This window comes from Vombatus ursinus, unplaced genomic scaffold (genome assembly GCF_900497805.2).
Source record: "Vombatus ursinus unplaced genomic scaffold, bare-nosed wombat genome assembly UNPS02014798.1, whole genome shotgun sequence".
Classification (NCBI taxonomy): domain Eukaryota; kingdom Metazoa; phylum Chordata; class Mammalia; order Diprotodontia; family Vombatidae; genus Vombatus; species Vombatus ursinus.
This window is the reverse complement of record NW_020954576.1, coordinates 53,794,062-53,811,880: the sequence shown is the minus strand read 5'-3', so window position 1 is coordinate 53,811,880 and position 17,819 is coordinate 53,794,062. Positions and strand designations below refer to the sequence as shown.

Genomic DNA, 17,819 nt, shown 5'->3' with positions numbered 1-17,819 from the left:
ATGTGTACTGAATGAAACTGAAATAAAGAAGGGTTCTTAGAGAGGATGAGAGCAGAAGGAGGAGAAGTGGGAAAGGGTAATTGAGGCACCTAAGGGTAGAGATGGTATTCCAAACTCTGAGCAGAAGGAAGGAGTCTCTGGAGGGCAAAGGGTAGACCAAAGTGAGGCTGATGTTTAATCACATGGGATTGATGGGATGTCCATCCCTCTCCTTGACCTCATCTCCATTCTGTCTCCCTTTACCAGGAGGTGGCCATGCGTAAGCTGGTACGCACGGTGACTGTCAATGATGATGATGAGGACGAGGATGGAGAAGTCCTGCTCCATCACCACCACGTGAGTGGCAGCCGCCGCTGAGCCAAGTGGACAGGTGGCCCTCAGCCTAGGCACCCTGTCTGACCCACGGGGGTGCTCTTACTCCCTGCCAACCCTTTCCTTGGGCCTTTCCATGCCAAGTACATTCTCATTAAAGAGTTTTTTTTATAACCTTACACAGCTGCCCTGGCCTTTCTTCTCCTCCTCCCTTATGCCTCAAACCTGGGACTCAAGTGTCTGAGTGTCCTAGAGAGGGAGGGAGGGGAGGACATCCTGGTAACACATAGTGTTCCCAGAGGAGGGGAAGCAAGGCAGTGGGTGAGATCTGGATTTTTCTCAGGTAGGGCTACAAGAAACAGCAGATAAGAGCAATGGGAAGCTCCTGACTCTGTCCCTCTGTGTACATACACCTCTGTCTTCTACTTCATCCCTTGTTTCTCATCCCTTTAGCAATGTAGAGTAGCTAAGGCAAAGCCAAACTCTCATCCTCTGGTTCCTCCCTAATAAGAGGACTCTTTACCTTCTGAAGGCAGTCCCCCTGCCCACCTGCTGTGCCTTACCTTCTCATGCTCTGCCACTACTGGCCTCTCTAGTCTTTTAGGGAACAGAGATCCTTACATTGTTTAGCCTCATGGCTGGAAGCCTAGAATCTTTGGGCCTGTTTCTGTCCATCCCAGACTCGCCCCATCCCGCCTGAGTCTTGTCTCCCTCCCCAGGGTGCCCACTGCAGCGGCTCGGGGGACCCGGCCGAGTACAACCTTCGTTCTCGCACCGTGTTGTGTGGGACCTGTGGGCAGCCAGCTGACAAGTCCGGGAGCGGTGCCGGGGCCGGGGCAGGTGGCTCTGTCTCCTCTGCCTCCTCAGCCTCCAGTGTCACTGTTACTCGAAGCTACCGAAGTGTTGGGGGCACTGGGGGCAGTGGCTTTGGGGACAGCCTGGTTACCCGATCCTACCTCCTAGGGAACTCACGCCCTAGAACCCAGGTGAGTCAGCTCCTTCACCTCTTCTCCCCTCCTTTTCCCACCCCTCATACTTCTGGTTATCTGGGGGAGAGGCCTTATGGAAGCTTTCATGTAGTTTGGGGTCAATAGACAGTTTCCACCCCCAGGGGGTAAGGACCCTGTCCCTCCCCCAGAGAGGAGGTGGGTGGGTAAGAGTTAAGCTGTTCTAATTTGAGAAGGTAGGGAGAGAAGGTGCCTAGGAGTCTATTTACCCCTTCTCTTCCTCTTTTCTCTCCTAGACTCCCCAGAACTGCAGCATCATGTAACCTGGAACCTGGTGTGGGGAGGACCCAGCAGCCCTGTCTGCTCCCCCTTCCCACTTCATGCCAATTTTCTCCCCCTCCTCCTTTCCTGGAGGGAGAGTCTGAAGCCAAAAAACCCCAAAACAAAACAAAAAACAAAACCCCTAACCCTGCTATGGTTTTTGTTTTCCTGTCTGCTCCCCCTTCCTGTGTTTTGTGTTTTTTTTCTAAAAGAAGTTATTTTCTACAGTGGTTTTATACTGAAAGAAAAACACAAGCGCAAAAAAAAAGAAAAAAAGAAAAAAAAAGGGAAAAAATAGTCCCCTCTTTCCAGATAGTGGTCTATCCCCCTTTTCCCTTTCCCCTTCCTCTAAACCCCAAACTCTATATTTTAAGCCAAAGAGGGTTTCCTGTAGGGGCCAAGGGGGGAGAAGTGCTTTTAGGGATTCTAGTTTTTGTTTTCTGATGCTGCCTGCTTCTGTTTCCATTATCCTCCTCCCCTCATATAACCAGGAACCCTCTTGAATGGTGCCTAATCTGCAGGTGGAAAAAGTCACCTGCCCAGCTGCTTTCTGTCCTATGTGGAACAAGGGTCTTTTCCTTGCTCTCCCAGGGTGGGGGGCCAGCATGCTGGGAGCAAGGGCACTTGGGCCATTCCCCTTGCTGAGGCTTCTCTGTTCCCTCAGGGGCCACTTCCGCTCCTGCCTTCTGCTTAGCCCCCAGCTACAGTGCCTTTACCTGCATTTTATTTAGACAAGGGATGGGAATGAGGGGAGAGGGGAATGGAGGGGTGGTGCTGAGTTGAGTCTCTGCTCTCCACCTGCTTTTAGGATTGGTGGGCTCCATTATGTCACTGAAGGTTGTTGAAGGGAGAGGAAGAGAGTGGGGGCAGAGCTGGGAAGATAACCTACCTGGATCCTAGCCCCCAAAGAGAAAAAGGAGTGGGTGGGGTGGGGTGGGGTGGAGGAGTAGATTTTTCAGGTGGTTTTTGGCTAACACTAAGGAACCCCTTGCCCCCAACCCCCCAACCCATCTGCTTTTTCCTACCCTATTTCTCCTCCCCCCAACCCCAACAAATCAATACACTAGACTTTTCTGTCCCTGTGTGTGTGGTGTCCTTTGTTGGGGTGGGGTATCAAGAGGCAGGTTCACGTCCTGGAAATAACTTTTTGGAGAGAACCGCATATGTTGCCATCGGTGCTCATATCCTTTATCAAGTGTGGCTGTCCACATGCCCTAGATGCCACATCATTGTGTCCACTTTAATATCCCCCTCCTTCTTCTGGTCACATAGTGCACTCACAACCAACACACTTTAACTGCACTTTTGCCTCAATTTGTCTCTTCGAGAAAGAAGGTGTAGCCTGGGGAAGAAGAGTTGGAGACTGACCTACAGACCCAGTAGTCACCTACAAAGTCAGCTCTTGACCTTGAATACTCCAACCTAGATCCTGGTACTAAAGGCTAAAGTTAGAGTCAAAAAGCTACTAACCCTGGGACTGAGGAATGTAAGAGAAAGGAAGTCTATTGGGTTACTTCCCAACCATGCCAAACCCATTTGGGTTGGCCCACAATTGGATGTTCTTAACCTTTTTGTGTCATAGACCTGAATGGCAATCTGGTGAAGCCTCTTGGACTCCTTATCACAATGAAGTTTTTAAATGCATAAAACAAAATAAAGGGTATTACAAAGGAAATCAGTTATATTAAAATAATTATCTATGTTTATCTATATATCTATATATATATTTATTCACAGACCCCACGCTAAGAACTCCTGCTGTAAATGATGCTTAATATCCAAATACCTTTAGTTCCCCACCCAAGCTAGAAGCAGAGTGACTTTGAGGTTTCTCCTTCCTCCTCCCCTCCCCTCCCCAGACTCAGACTCAGGTCCTTAGAAGTCATCTCATCCACCCCCTCTCTTTCACTAGTGAGGAGACCGAGGCTCAGGTGAATTGATATGTACTAAGTTGCTGAACTCCAATCTAGCCTGCTCTCTATTCCACCACACTGTCTCTATATCCAGTTTCTTCATCCAATGAGATAATATACATAAATTAATTCAAAAATCTTAAAAGTGCCTATTTTTGTCATTTGGTCTAGGCAAGGTAGAGTAACATTGTGGTTCTAGAACTGACCTCAAAGTCAAGAGACTTTGGCTTCCAGTTATGGCCCTGACACGTGCTAGCTGGGCAATCTTGGGAGAAGTTAATTTCATTAATTTCTCAGTGCTCTGGGCAATTTTTTATGACCAGAAAAAGTGCCAGCCTGCATGGATAGAGGAAATTTCCTCATAGAGGAGTTCCCTGTGCTAATGAAGTGACAGGTTCTGTTTCGTCCAGATGTGTGATGTGTATTCCTATAGGGAACTTCCAGCAAGCCAACCTCCTCTCTCAGTGCCTATGGTAAACTGTTCTGCTATTGAATGTCTTTGAGGATTGTCTGGGGTTCCTGAGAAGATAAATGACTTGCCCAGCATCCTACAGCCAGCACATGTCAAGAGGCAGGACTTGAACCAAATCTCTGACTCCAGGGCTGGCCTCTCTGTCTGTCTCCCCTCACCCCAGCCCCTTCTCTTTCCCCCTCCCTCTCTCTGTCTCTCTCTTTTCTCCTCCCTTTCTCCCTTTTTCTGTCTCTGTGTGTCTCTGTGTATGTCTCTCCCTCCCTCCCCCACACTGTCTCTCTCCCTCCTTTTCTGTGTGTCTCTCTCTTTGTTTCTCCCTCCCCCCCTTCTCTCCTCTCTCTCTGTCTCTGTCTCTCCCTATCCCCCCAACTCTGCCTTTCCCCAACTATTATTCTCTAAACAAAGAGGACTAATGCTGCTTAAACCACTTACCTCCTGGGGTGCTGTGAAGAAAGTTCTTTGTGAGGCCCAAAGAGCTATAGAAATGTGAGTTATTAATAACAATAATTAGAATCATTATAAAGGAGGTTGATAAGAAGGGTTGAGATTCTTTGGAAACACAAGTGTGAGCACCTGCAAACCCCCATGCTGAGTGGGCAACACCAGAAGGGAGGCTAAAAGGAGGCCTTCCTGTGACTGGGAAAAGAAAGCCCCTGCTCCCCTATCTCCTGCTTCCCATCCCCTCTCCCCCTCTCTGGCCTTTGGGAGGATTCCCCAAGCCCCAGAGGCAAAGGCTATTTAATGGTAACTAATACAAGTGCACCTCACCATAGCAGTGTGACAGGAGCAGACCGCCTGCTGGATCTGAAGTGTATTCAAATCCTGCCCCTTACTCTTCAAGTCAAGAACCATTTTTCAAGCTGTCATAGGAAAAGCAACATGCTAGACAACCTGAGGATAAGGAGACGCTAACTAAACCAATCCAGGCCTTCAAGAAACTTATATTCCATAAGAGGGATACAATACAAGACAAGTATATACAAAGTAATACAGTAATTTCAAGAGCAAGAGAATGCTAGTAACTGAGGCGTTCAGGAAAGGATATAGAGAGGTATGTATTATATGTGTGTTTGTGTATATAATATGCATGTGTGCATATAACATACTTGCACATATATTATCTTGTGCACAAATGCATGTGTATTCACTACATGTGAATATGTGTGTGCATTATATGTGCACATGCATACACATAGGTACATTACATACACACATGTGCAACATGTACACATAATGCAATATACACATACAGATGTGTGCGTACTGTATGTATATAAACTGTATGTATACAAATGCACATAGAAACAACCTACACACATGTACACACTATGTATGCATGACTAGAAGCACATACATATATGCACATGTGTGCACATGCATACGTATACATAATCTGCACCATGTATATATAATACCTATACACATATATACATATGCGCATGCGTATTGTGTGTGTGTGTGTGTGTGTGTGTGTGTGCACCTGAGCTATCTATATCTTGAAGGAAAGTAGGAATTCTTTGAGGTGGTGGTGAAAGGGGAAGTGGTCCCCAAGCATGGGGGGACCACTTGTACAGTGGCCCAGATTTGGAGATGAAATGCCAGGTTGACTGGAACTGCAAGCACTTGAAGGAGAAGGAGAATAATAAGAAACAAGACCAGAAAGATAGATGGGGCAAGATTGTAGAGGGCTTTAAATGCCAGACTGCATTATGTCCTCTAGGTAATCGGGAGCTAGTGAAAATTTTTGAGCAGCTGTACATCAGGAAAAGTGTGGCAGCATGAAGAGTGCTGGATTTGGGGTCAGAGAATGTTGGTTCAAATCCCAGCTCTTCTATTTACTACTGTGTGACCTTAACCAAGGTGTCTAACCTCTCTGGGCCTCAGTTTCCTCATCTATAATCTAATAGGTTTGGGCTTGATGATCTCTAATGTTCCTTCCAGCTATAAATCTAAGATCCTAGAGTCAGGTCTGTATTTTAGGAATATCAGTTTGGTCCAGAACTATGATGTTTGTCCCTATGGGGAACTTCCAGACAACAAGAGCTCTTCTATCCCTGCCTATTGGAAACTGTTTTGCATCTTAAAGTGTTTGAGAGTTGTCCAGGGCTCCTGTATTACTCTGGTCAAGTAATTGTATGGCCAAATAACTGTGACTTTGGTGAAGTTATTTCCCCCCTGAGTCTCAGCTTCCTCTTTTGTGAAATGAAGATAATAACTACCTCGCTAGGTTGTCATGATGAGTAAATGAGACAGTGTTTGTAAAGTATTTTTGAAAACCTGGAATTGGATTATCATTATTACCCCTGATTTACAGATGAAGAAATGGAGTCTCAAAGACTCAAAGAGGGGGAAATGACTGGTCCAAAGTCACATACAGAGATTGGGACATAGGTCTCTTGTGATTCCAAATCTGCCTTTTTTTTTTCTTCTTTTTGGTGAGGCAAGTGGGGTTAAGTGACTTTCCCAGGATCACACAGCTAGTAAGTGTCAAGTGTCTGAGGTCTGGTTTGAACTCAGGTCCTCCTGATTCCAGGGCAGGTGCTCTATCCACTGCCCCTAAATCTGCTCTTTCCATGGTGGCTGACATCTTGACCTTATTCTCCAGAAGCTCAGCATGTATGTATGCCTCCTGCCTGCCTGTACTTCTTGTCCTTGTCATCTGAGGGTGCCATCGACCCATCCCCCTGGCACAGGAAGGCACCCCTGGGCTGTCTCAGCTTCTCTTTCGGTCACTTTCTCTTTGACTCACCAGCTTCACAAAGAACCACGTAACCTCAGAGCTGGAAGTGACCTCAGAAATCATTAGCCTAATCTAAGGGAGGCAAAGGTGGTGTCATTAAAGCTCAGCTGAGCTGGGAGTCAACAGCGATCTAAGTTCCAGCTCAGTCATGGGCAACCTCTCCGAACTTCAGCTTCTTCACCTGTAAAATCGGGATAAGTAAATGCTTGCCAGACCTACCTCTCAGGACTGTGGCTAGCAATCACTTTGTAAACCTGAAGGTACCAGACAAATGCGAGCTATGACTTTTATAAAGTGCTATACAAATTGTACTAGGCTGCACGTTAGAGTGGACAGAGTTTGCCTCAGACACAAAGACATTGATTCAAGTTGGCCTTTGGCATATACTGGCTGGAACCCTGGATGAGGCCCTTAACCTCTCTGTGCCCCAGCAACTCTTGAAGATTGTCTGTGTTGGAGAGAAAATACTGATATCTGATATGTATTGGTAGAGGGAGTTTGCTCACAAGGAGTTCCCTGTACCAATTAAATTAAATCATAGGTCTGGATATATATATCTGTATGTGTGTGTAATACATACATGAACACACATACACATATACATATGCATGTATATATACACAGAGACACTAGGTATACAAATATACATATTATATTATTTTATAGACAAGGAAATTGAGGCCCAGTGAGGTCAGAGCCAGTTAACAATAAAGCCTGGGCTAAAACCTAGGTTTACAATTCTTCCCTCCGTGCTCATGTCCTCCTCCCCTCCCCATACCCCATCCCTAAACAGACAAAGGACTAAGTCGAAGGGTTTGCTTTCCCTTTTTCTATCAAACACTAGAGCCCCAGGAAGGGGAGGGTGATCAGGCTGTCATTTACAGGCTGTCCCTGCCATTTACCTTGGAGCCCCAATTTTCCATAATTACTCCACCGACAGAAACAAGAAAGGCTTAAGGAAGCAAATAAGAAGGGGAAAGGAGAATCTCTGCCACAGGAATCTAGGCGCCCAGCTTCCTTCTCTCCCCAGCTCCCTAAATGTGTCAAGTCTGTCCTATAGAATCTGAGGATCTGGCTCCCTTCCCCCTCCCTCCCTTTATGCTCCCTGGGCCCTCTCTCAGGGGCTGGGTGCCCATGCTCTGTGCCAGGCAGTGCCAGCTGGCAACCCCAGTCAGGAAATGAGGTGGCACTAATGCTGGGGGGGAGGGGAGCTGGGTGCTTGGACCCCTGTGGGGAGTGGTAGCCTGGGATCAAAGGAAACTGGGAGATTTGGACACTAGAATCCCACAGGGGAGTACAGGCTCAGAAAGAGTTGAAACCAATTGTCTGGGAAGATAGGATACGTGGGTTTTCCATGACCCAGAAGTGACTGAACAGTGTTGATCTGGGGCACTCAAGGGAGTGGAGTGGATCTAAGGCCCTAGCAGCCCCACCATTCACTCTTCCACACATACCAACCCCCTTAAGCTGCCCCCAGCTAATCCAACCTGGCTCCTTTAAGAGCTGCCTGGGAACTGGGGCACCAGAGGGGACTGACACCAGAGGACCTCCCCCTACCATGCCCTCCCTGCCCCGCCCCTTGCCTGATACAGACACTTCTGGGAGCCTGGACGCCTGGGTTGGGGTCTCCACTGCTGGGCCAGGGGTAAGATCTGGGGTTAGGGAAAGGGACCCTGAGTCTCTGGAGCAGGGGCTGGGACATGTGGATGCCTGGATTTCTTCTTCTCTAACTCTAATTCAAGTTCTTGGAGGGCCCCTACCTAGGTTCCCAGTGTTTCTGAATTCTTCAGAGAGTACAGCTCCAGGAGTGGGAAGTTTTCTGACACCCAGGTACAAGATGGATAACTCATTGAGATTCTGAGAGACACACATAGGGAGGTCGGATGCTTGGATCCCCATCTTTGCTGCTTTTCTCCATTCTTCAGATTACTAGCCCCAGGTCTCTATTTCCTGGGTTCCCTCAAGTCTCAGTCCTAATCCCCAGCCATACTAGCTTCTCCAAGGTGAGGAAACTAAGGCTGGGAGAGAGAAACAAACTAATATTGATGAAATTGGTATATCAGAAGAGATGGAGTTTAGACCAAAGGAAGGGCTTCTCTCCCATGGGCCCAAGAAGGAAGCACCCACATGTCCAGCTCACCCCAACAAACTCCTCCCTTGCTTCTCTGCCCAAGGTCAAAGTCCTCACTCCCTTATCATGGCAACTCAGCTTCTTTCTTGAATAGCAGGAACGTAGTCACAAGAAATCTACTGGGTAAACTAGAATCAATCAATTAACAAGAATTCATTAAGTATCTGCTATTGCCAGGCATTGTACTGGATATACAAATGCAGGGAATGAAACAATCTCTACTAGCAAGCAACTTAAAAGTCTGTAAGGGGAGACAAGAAATATAAAAACAGATAAAGCTCAATCCAAATCCATAAAACAATTAAATAATAAGGTGGTTTGAGACAGACGGGACTTGATCTTGGGAAGATCAGAAAAGCCTTCAAGTGGGAGACAGTACCTGAGCTTCATCCTAAAAGGACTCTGAGGCTGAAGTCAGGAGGGAGTACATGGCAGGCAAAGGGGACAGCAAATGCAAAGGCACACAGATGGGAACTGGAGTGGCTGAGTGAGGAACAGAGAGAAGGCCAGTTTGGCTGAATCTCAGGCTAGAGGAAAGAAAGTCATGTTCAGTGAGGCTGGAAAGAGAGGATTACACCCATTGAGCTCAATCCCCTCATTTTACAGTTGAGGAAATGGGGCCAGTTCATCACTGTCAGGCTGAGGCAGAATTTCTCTTCTGTCCTGCAATCTAACTGCCTTCCTTCTAAATCCATTCCCCATTTCCTCCACTTACTGTCACCATCCCCTAAGTCCTGGAAAGAGAGCAGAACTGGAAGCATCCCTAGGCCCTCACCCAAACAGGGGCCCCCTAGAATGCTGAATGGGGCAGGCTGGATCAGATTGACAGGAAGTGGTAGAGAAGGGACGTGGGTCCAGCTGATCTTCTGCTTTCTATCTTGCTCAGCAGGAAATTACTCATCCCCTAACTCTACCCCAGACTGATTGCCACTGTAAAGGGGAACTGGGCATATTTCATGTAAGCTTTGAAACCCCCTCCAAATCTGATTACACACACACACACACACGCTTCACCCTTAATCTTTTATTTCTTCCTGGAAATGCAGATGATTCTGGGGAAAAGCCCCAGATCCTTAAAGCCTCAAATACTTTGAACTCAACATTTTCCTACAAGGCTCCCCCCCCCCCCCCCCCCCCAAGGCAACTAGGGTCAAGTGACTCGCCCAGGGTCATACAGTAATTGTCTGAGGCCAAATTTGAACTCAGGTCCTCCTGACTCCAGGGCTGATGCTCTATCCACTGCACCACCTAGCAGCCCCTCTACAATGCTTTGTAATATTTTAAAAAGCATTTTCCTCATATTAATTCTTGAAGCAAGTAGAACAGGTATTATTATCCCCATTCTATGGGTAAGGAAACAGCCTCAAAAAGGTTAAGTGTGATAGTGGAAAGAACATGTGCTCTGGAATCTGAGGAGCTGGATTCAAATCCTGCCTCTGATGCTTAACACCTTTGTGACCTTAACCAAGTCACTCCTCACCTGTAAAATGGAATGGTTGGACCTTGTGCCCAACCTCCAGGGTCCCTTCCAGTTCTAGTTTTAGGATGTTATGATTTGCTCATGGTCACACAGCTAGGAAGTATCAGAACTAGAATTCAAATCTAGGTCTCCTGAGTATAAGATGAGTGAGGTTTTAGATTAGGTTTAAGATTAGGAGTTTTACCAAGCTCCAGCCTGATGGTTCCTTAGAAGAAAAAAAAAAGGAAATACATGGGAAATTGGGTTGGGGTTGGGGAGTCACAAGAAAAAATAAGCCCAGACCCCTAGGTCTTCCAACCTGATACTGACAATGCAGGAAGCCACCCTTTGCCTCTGAACTCACTGGCTCCTCCTCTTTCTTACCTGGCTAGATTAAGTTCTTTAGAGAAGAGAGTCCAATCAAAAAATATTGGGGATTGCTTTCTGATAGCTACTTTCTATCCTTATTTTAGTGCTAGACTCACTCCTTTCTTATTTGGGTGTCATTAGTGGGTAATCCAAAGAGAGTTGCCTGGAGGAGGTCAGGAGGGGAGACTTCCTGGGTAGCCAAGTAGGAGAGCTGAGGCTTGATATCCTGGGGTTCCCTTTCCCATCAAAAGAGAAAAAAGCTTCTTTGGGTTTTGGACTAGAATACTACTGTACACCACCTCATTTGCCCACTGATAGATGTATTTATTTGTATAGGCTATTACCATCCTTATTTGCCTAGGACCAGGCTGGAACCCAGGTGTCCCATCTCTCAAACATTCCCTTGGGCATGGTGGGTGTATAGGAGCTGGAGTGATGAAGGAAAGGTCTGCACAAGAAGTATTGGCCATAGTTAGATTTGCTTGCCACATCTGGAGCACATCTGCATCTTGAGCTGTGGAGAGGTGGGGGGGAGGATGGCAGGGGATTAGATGGCTGGGGATTGCCCATATATCTTTCCCCCACATCTAGTTTCCTGCTGCAGAAGGTGGGGAGGGTAGGAGGAGAGAGATGGGGGAGATTATGGCCCCACCCCCCCAAAGGAGATGCAGTTGCCATGGTGACATGAGGACCAGAGGGGCGGAGATGAGGATGCTGTGAGGGGCGGGGGTGTGGCAAGAGCTGAGACAGAGGGAGATGGGAACATCCCGATTGCAAGGGGGAGGGAGACTCGGAATTCCCAAGCTCCAGGTAAGTGTCATGGGGGGGAGAGTAAGGAGACAGCTAGTATATTGAGGTGGGGGCCATGTTATTGTCTGGCACCGCTTCCTGTCTGAGGAAGAGATAGACTAAGGGGCGGGGGCAGGCTATTGTGTGGAGACCCCAGCTCTTTCAGTGTCATTGGATTGGAAAGGATTGAGGACTGGAGAAGAAGGGATAACATTGGAAAGATCATCAGGAAGAGAGGGGTAGGGCTTAGGGCATACTGGAAAGGAGGGAAAGAAAATGAGAGACACTATGGAAAAAGAGAGGGGCTGAGACCATTAGGAGAGGGGACAGGGGCTGAGGAGGGCAAGGGGCTATGAGGACATGGAGGAATAAGGAGGGAGTGTGAGATTATTTAAACCACATAGAAAATCAAAGCTGAGAAAAAGAGACGCATCCAGCAGAAAAGAGATCCTTTGGGACTTCCTGGATTCCCCTAGAGTGGAAGGTACCCCCTTCCCAGGTCAGATGGAAAGGGAACTAAGGGTGAATGAGTGGAACAAGAACTAGCATGGATTTTTCCATTTTCCCCACGAGTACACTAGCTCATTCATTGCTTTCTCCCCTTTGGAAGAGAAGATACCTTCCCACCTGGCTTGCAGTAGAGTTTAGGAAGTTATCAAGACCAAGATTTAGGTTTCAGAGGGAACATGTAGGTGGTGGTAATTAACACAGGGAAGCTAGGGATACCTGGGTCTTCACTCCCATCTTGGTCTCCATTCGAAGGCCATAAAGTGCAGACAGGAAGGGGTTAATTTTTGATGTGGTCTGGGAGGTAAGGGGGAGGAGCCCTGAATGGAGAACCCAAGCTGATCTGAGGCTGTCTATTTTAGAGTTTCCTAGGGCTTTTTTGGAGGTCATTGTGGTCAGTCCCCTGCTTCTGGGTTGCACTGTCCCCTCAATATTATTCTGAAGCCTCAGTCTCTGGTTTCTAAGTGAGAAGGAACTCCAAATCAGCTCCCTTCTTTTCCATTCACATTGTGGAAGGTAGATTTTGAGAGGGACTAGATTGTGAGGGATAGGTACGGAGGAGGGAGAAAGGTGCTTTCCATCACTGTGGGGCTGGGTTTAGGGAGAAAGTAGCTCACTATGAAGGCTCTGGGAGGGCAATGATAATGGCCTTTCTCTCCTGAGGTTTCTGTTTCCCCTACAGCAAGACAGAGGGAAGGGAAATGAGTTTCCAGCTTCAGAAGGGATAGGGATTTCCCCCACCACACCCTTCTCCCCACTTACCCCAGGGTGAAACCTCCAACACGAGTTACATGGAAGATACACATATCTGTGTATGTGGGAGCTGGAAAGAGGGGAGGGACCTATTGCCTAAGTCCTGGGGGGTAGTGGGGATTAAGATGCCTGAGGTGAGAGAAACTAGAGGCTAGAATGCCTTCCTAGCTTTTACCCTCCACAATAGTTCTTTTTCCCCTCCTTCTTCCACAGGACTGGGCCAGAGGACCCCAAATGACATAATTGTATAGTTGAAAGGGACCTTCAAGGTCCTTTACTGCAACCTTAACTGGAATCCCACAGACAGACACACACACACTATTTCTCTTAAATGTTAATCCAACCTTTGCTTGAAGACCTCTGGGGGTAGAGGTGGGAGGGTGGGGAACCTGCTACCTCCCACTTCACTTTTGGATGGCTTTAATTGTGGGAGAGTTTTTCCTTATATCAGTCCTAAATCTCCCTTTCTGCAATTCCTGTTTATTATTCCTGGACCTGTCCTCTGAAGCCAAACAGACCAAGTTCAATCTCTCTTCCACGAGCTAGCCCTTCCAATATTTGAATATAACTATCATATTCCTTCCAGTTAAACATCTGTAGTTCATTCTACCAATCCTCATATGTTATTGTCTCTAGGTCCCTTACCATTCTAAGTCCCGAGGAAACCATCTCAGGGGACCTGGGCTCTGCTGAGGGTGGAGTGGAACTCCAACTCCACCTGTCCTCTCCCTTTCTTATCAGAACTCCTCCCAAATGACCCAGATGCATGAGTATCTCTTCAGACTGGATTAGGGGGAAAGGGCTGGCACTTACATCAGAACTGGGATGAAGAGGAGGCTGGGATGGGCTGGATATTGGAAGTTGCCCAGTTTTCTTCAACCTCCTGGATAGAAGAGGATGAAGGGAGCCACCATATCTGGGAGTAGGGGAGATGGGATGCTGTGTTGAAAACTATAACCTCCAATGAGATAGTGCATATATAGTGCTTTGCAAACCTTAAAGTACTCTATAAATGCTAACTATTATCATTATTACTACTCTGGGCAATAATTGCTGGAAAGAGGGACTACCTTTGAGCCCTGCCACAGCTCCTCAGTTGTACAGGAGGATACAAAAGAGGGTTTAGATTCTGCAACTCCAAGAATAAGAGAGGGAAAAGAAATAGGCTTTGGATGCAGTTCCTTCATAAGCTGGAATGAACTGATTTTATCCGATCTATGGAGGGCACAGAACAAGAGGGGCTGATGCTACAGAAAAAAAGAAAAAAGCAAGCAAATAAACAAACAATAATACAGGAAGAATGGAAGTCAAGGAGATGTGTTTCCCCTTAAGGATGATTCTCCTGTTGGGAGGAAGATTTAGCTAACCCCTGCTAAGAGGTTCTTAAGGCACCAAACCACTTGTTTTAAAGATGAGAAGACTAAGGTCTAGACAGGGGAAGTGACTAATTTTCTAAAGATCCCCCAACTAGTAGTAACAGAACTGAGAATAGAATTGGTCTCTCTCCCTTAAATCTCTTCCCACTCCAATATACCCTCCACACAGCTTCCAAAGGAATTTTCTTTAAGTGTAGATATCAGTCTAATAAATAAGCATTCATTAAGCGCCTACTATTTGCTAGGCACTGTGCTAAACTCTGGGGAGAAAAAGAAAAGAAAATGACAATCCCTGCCCTGGAGGAGCTCCTAATCTAATGCGGGAGACAGCATGAAAACAATTATGTACAAACCAGTTATACACAAGATAAATTAAAAGTAGTGGGAAGGCACTAAAATGAAGAGGCATTAGGAAAGGCTTTCTGTGGTGGGTGAGATTTTAGCCAGGACTTGAAGGAAACCAGGGGAGCCAGGAGTTCAAAGGTAAGGAGGGAGAGAGCATTCCAACTATGGGGGAAAGCTGGTGAAAATGCCTAGAGTGGGCAGATGGAATGATTTGCTCCAGGTATATGACCAGGTATGACACTCCAATAAATGCCAGTAGCTTCCTATAGCTTCTAGGATAAAATATAATAAACTTCTCTGATTGACTTTTAAAGCCAAATTGAGATCAATATTATCAAAGGAGAAAATATTTTTGAAGCACTTAACACAAGTGCCTGTCACCTAGTAGGAACTTAACAAATATGTGTTCCTTTCCTCCCTCCCTCACCTTCACACCCCAGCCCAGGGGAACCTTCAGCCTCAAGGCCACATGTGGCCCTTTAGGTCCTCAAGTGCCACCCTTTGACTGATTCCAAACTTCACAGAACAAAGGTTCCCCACCCCTGGCCTAGCCCTAACCTATCTTTCTAACCTCTCTCTCTTTCCACACATACATATGTGTAACACATGTGTGCATCATATGCAAATATGTGTGTATACCTATAACCCACACATTATATATGCCTGCTCCGGCAATATATATATATATTATACATACATATGCATGTGTATGTACATACATGCATGTATGTGTGTACGTATGCATATATGTATGTGTGTGTATAAAACCTCCCATTCCTGAATTCTACAGTCCAGTCACACTGGCCTTCTCTCTGTACCTCCCACATAGCACTTTATCTCCTGTCTCCACTTCGTGCTAGCTATCCCTAAGCCTGGAATTCCTTATTTCTTTCAAGCTTCAGCTCAAGTACCCCATCTTTCCTGATCCCCCAACTGTTAGTGTTTCCCCTCTCAAACTACCTTGTACTTATTTCATATTTATGCTATATACATTTATTTTGTATATTGTCTTCTCTAATAGAAGAAGCTCCTTGAGATCAGGGACCATTTTTTTGTCTTCGTATTGCTAGTGTCTAGCATAGTACTTGGCACATAACAGGCACCTAATAAATGCCTTTTGATCGATTGATAGGTTGATTGATGGAATACAAATCTTCTGACTCCCCCTCCAGGGCTCCTTCTACCAGAGCACCATGGTTTATGGGGCACAGAGGCAGGAGGATGGGTATAATAAGCCCTGACCCCCATGCCTCCCATTCCTAGGAGGCTGCAATCAGGACCCAGGAATCTTGTCCCTTAGCACCCGGAATGAGGTGGGTCATAGAATCTCTAAGCACCCTTAACTGGCAGTTCTGGCATCACCTCTTCTCCTGGGAGTGGAGGAGGTTGGAGCTGACCTAGTCTAGGTGAACAGGAAGCTTGATTTATGGGCTACTGGGCCCCTGATGGAGGGATGCCTTGTTAACTTGGCTTTTATGAGTTTTTCCTTGGAGCCAGGAGTGAGAAGAGTGAAGAGGATCCAGGGAACTGAAGCCCCAAGAAAATTTGGCTGAGGAGGGTGGGGGTGGGATAGTATCCTGTCACAGACTTCAAGTTCATGGAAGAGGGAATGAGGAGGAGTCATCTCTATTGGCTGGGGAGGGGTAGGGGGCAAATATAAGGGGTTGATGCTGCAGCATGACAGACTGAGGTTAGATGTCTGGAGGGAACCACCGAGTAGAGCCCTAAACATGATCCTCTGTACCTATATTATTCATTATTTTATTTTTTAAGGTCAGGGTTGGGACTATATGCAGGAGGGATGAAAATCAGACCTCAGGAGGAACTTCCTGGAGTGGGGGGAGCCGGGTAAGACCCCAGGGTGTGGTTAGATGAATTTGAGAAAATCAGAGGGTTTGTTGTTTTTCCTTCCTGGGAGATCTTGGGTAAGAAAAGATCTAGGGAGGTGGGGAAGGAGAGTAACTGCATGGTATAAAAGCAGGGGCATGACTGATATGACCCTAGATGGTGGGCTTTGGGGGTTTTTTTTTTCTTTTTGGTGTTTGACTTTGGTTTTCTGGCTGGCTCTGTACAGAGAAGAAGGGGCGGGTCCCTTGGGGAGAAGGGGGAGTTTACCTCTTTCTCCTCCCAATCTCCCAACTTCCGGGTACGGATTGGGATCTGTAGCAACTTGAGAGGCGGAAATTCTGGTTTGTTTGGCTCACCAGCCCCAGGACTCCCTGCTTTGAAATTGGCATTCTCCTGGGCACCATGGGCACCTGGATTGCTGCCCTCTTGACTGGGCCAGATTGAGCCTTTCCCCCCACTGCCCCATTGGGGCATTGACCCCCCCCAACCCTCCCCTTTCCCCTCCTGACTCCACCTGTTCTTGGATAATCTTCCCAGCTGGGAGCCAGGACATCTGGGTTCTTGTTGGGGGGCAGCTCAGCACTGCATCTCAAGGGTATGTGAAAGTGGGAAGTGCTGGGGGATGGGTGGGAAGGATTTAGTAGGGAAGGGGAGGAGGGAGACTAAGTTGGTAGGGGGAAGTATAGTATAAAGACAGGGAAATATAGGGAATCATAGAAACATCAAGTCACAGAGAGACGTGGAGAAAGGAGATACAGAGAAATGCGGTGACCTGAAGAGGGAAATAAAGACTGGAGAGAAAGAGCGAACCAAAGAGAGTCATAGAGAATCAGCAGGCCCCTCCCTGGTGGTCATAGTCCCTAATTCAGTTAGATGGACTAACCAATGTGACAGACACACATCCTGTTTCCTCATGTCTGAGTGGGGGAGAGAGGCAAAAAGGACTTACTGATTTGCATTTAGCTTGTAGTTAGTGTCAGAGAACTGTCTAAGCTCCATCAGGTAAGGCAATTCAATTCAATTTTGGTGGGGAAAGGGGGAGGGAGAAACTGAGGAGGTTAGCAAGGGTCATGTGTGGGTTGGGGGAAGGCTAATGGAGAAAGAGTGCTGTGGAAAGATGATTAGAAAGAAGGAAGTGGGAAGGATAGAGAAGGAAAACCTGAGCTATTACCTGAATGGATGTGTGCCTTCTCACTGGTTCACTGACAGTGTCTGGCTCTAGAAGTCCTGAAAAAAAAAAGATGAAGAGGGAAGGTGTCTTGGTCCCTGAGATTCAGAAGAAGGATCCTGGGGAGACTGGGCACTGTTAGTCCAGACCTCTATGGAGAGGGGAATGAGAAGGGATGGCCCTTCAGCAGGAGGGAGAGAGGTCAGATTTTTGCAGGGACAAGTCTTGAATGTGGAAGTGCAGAGACATCAAGGGTGGCAGAGGGGACCCAGAGGAGATGAGAGCAGGGGCTCTTCTACTTCATTTGCCACAAAAGACAGAGTTCGGGACCCACCCAAATTTTAATGAGGGATAGAAATTTCCTCTGCC

General features: G+C 46.9%; 2 protein-coding genes across 4 annotated transcripts in view; both read left to right on the top strand.

Annotated features, from left to right (window-relative positions):
- Positions 1 to 1,721, top strand: part of LMNA (lamin A/C) — a 24,827-nt gene extending 23,106 nt beyond the window's left edge. The window contains exons 10-12 of the mRNA XM_027871087.1: positions 247 to 336; positions 1,032 to 1,298; positions 1,556 to 1,721. Of these exons, the coding sequence (XP_027726888.1) occupies positions 247 to 336; positions 1,032 to 1,298; positions 1,556 to 1,582 (384 nt within the window). The 3' untranslated portion in view covers positions 1,583 to 1,721. The remainder of the gene's footprint in view (positions 1 to 246; positions 337 to 1,031; positions 1,299 to 1,555) is intronic.
- A 6,542-nt stretch (positions 1,722 to 8,263) lies between these two features.
- SEMA4A (semaphorin 4A) overlaps positions 8,264 to 17,819 on the top strand; it is a 28,472-nt gene continuing 18,916 nt past the window's right edge. Inside the window, exon 1 of one of the 3 annotated variants that reach the window (XM_027871083.1) lies at positions 8,264 to 8,350. In XM_027871083.1, the coding sequence (XP_027726884.1) occupies positions 8,264 to 8,350 (87 nt within the window). Of the gene's footprint in view, positions 8,351 to 16,603; positions 16,878 to 16,995; positions 17,285 to 17,819 lie in introns of those variants that run through there. The other 2 variants (XM_027871084.1, XM_027871085.1) reach the window with 2 other exon arrangements.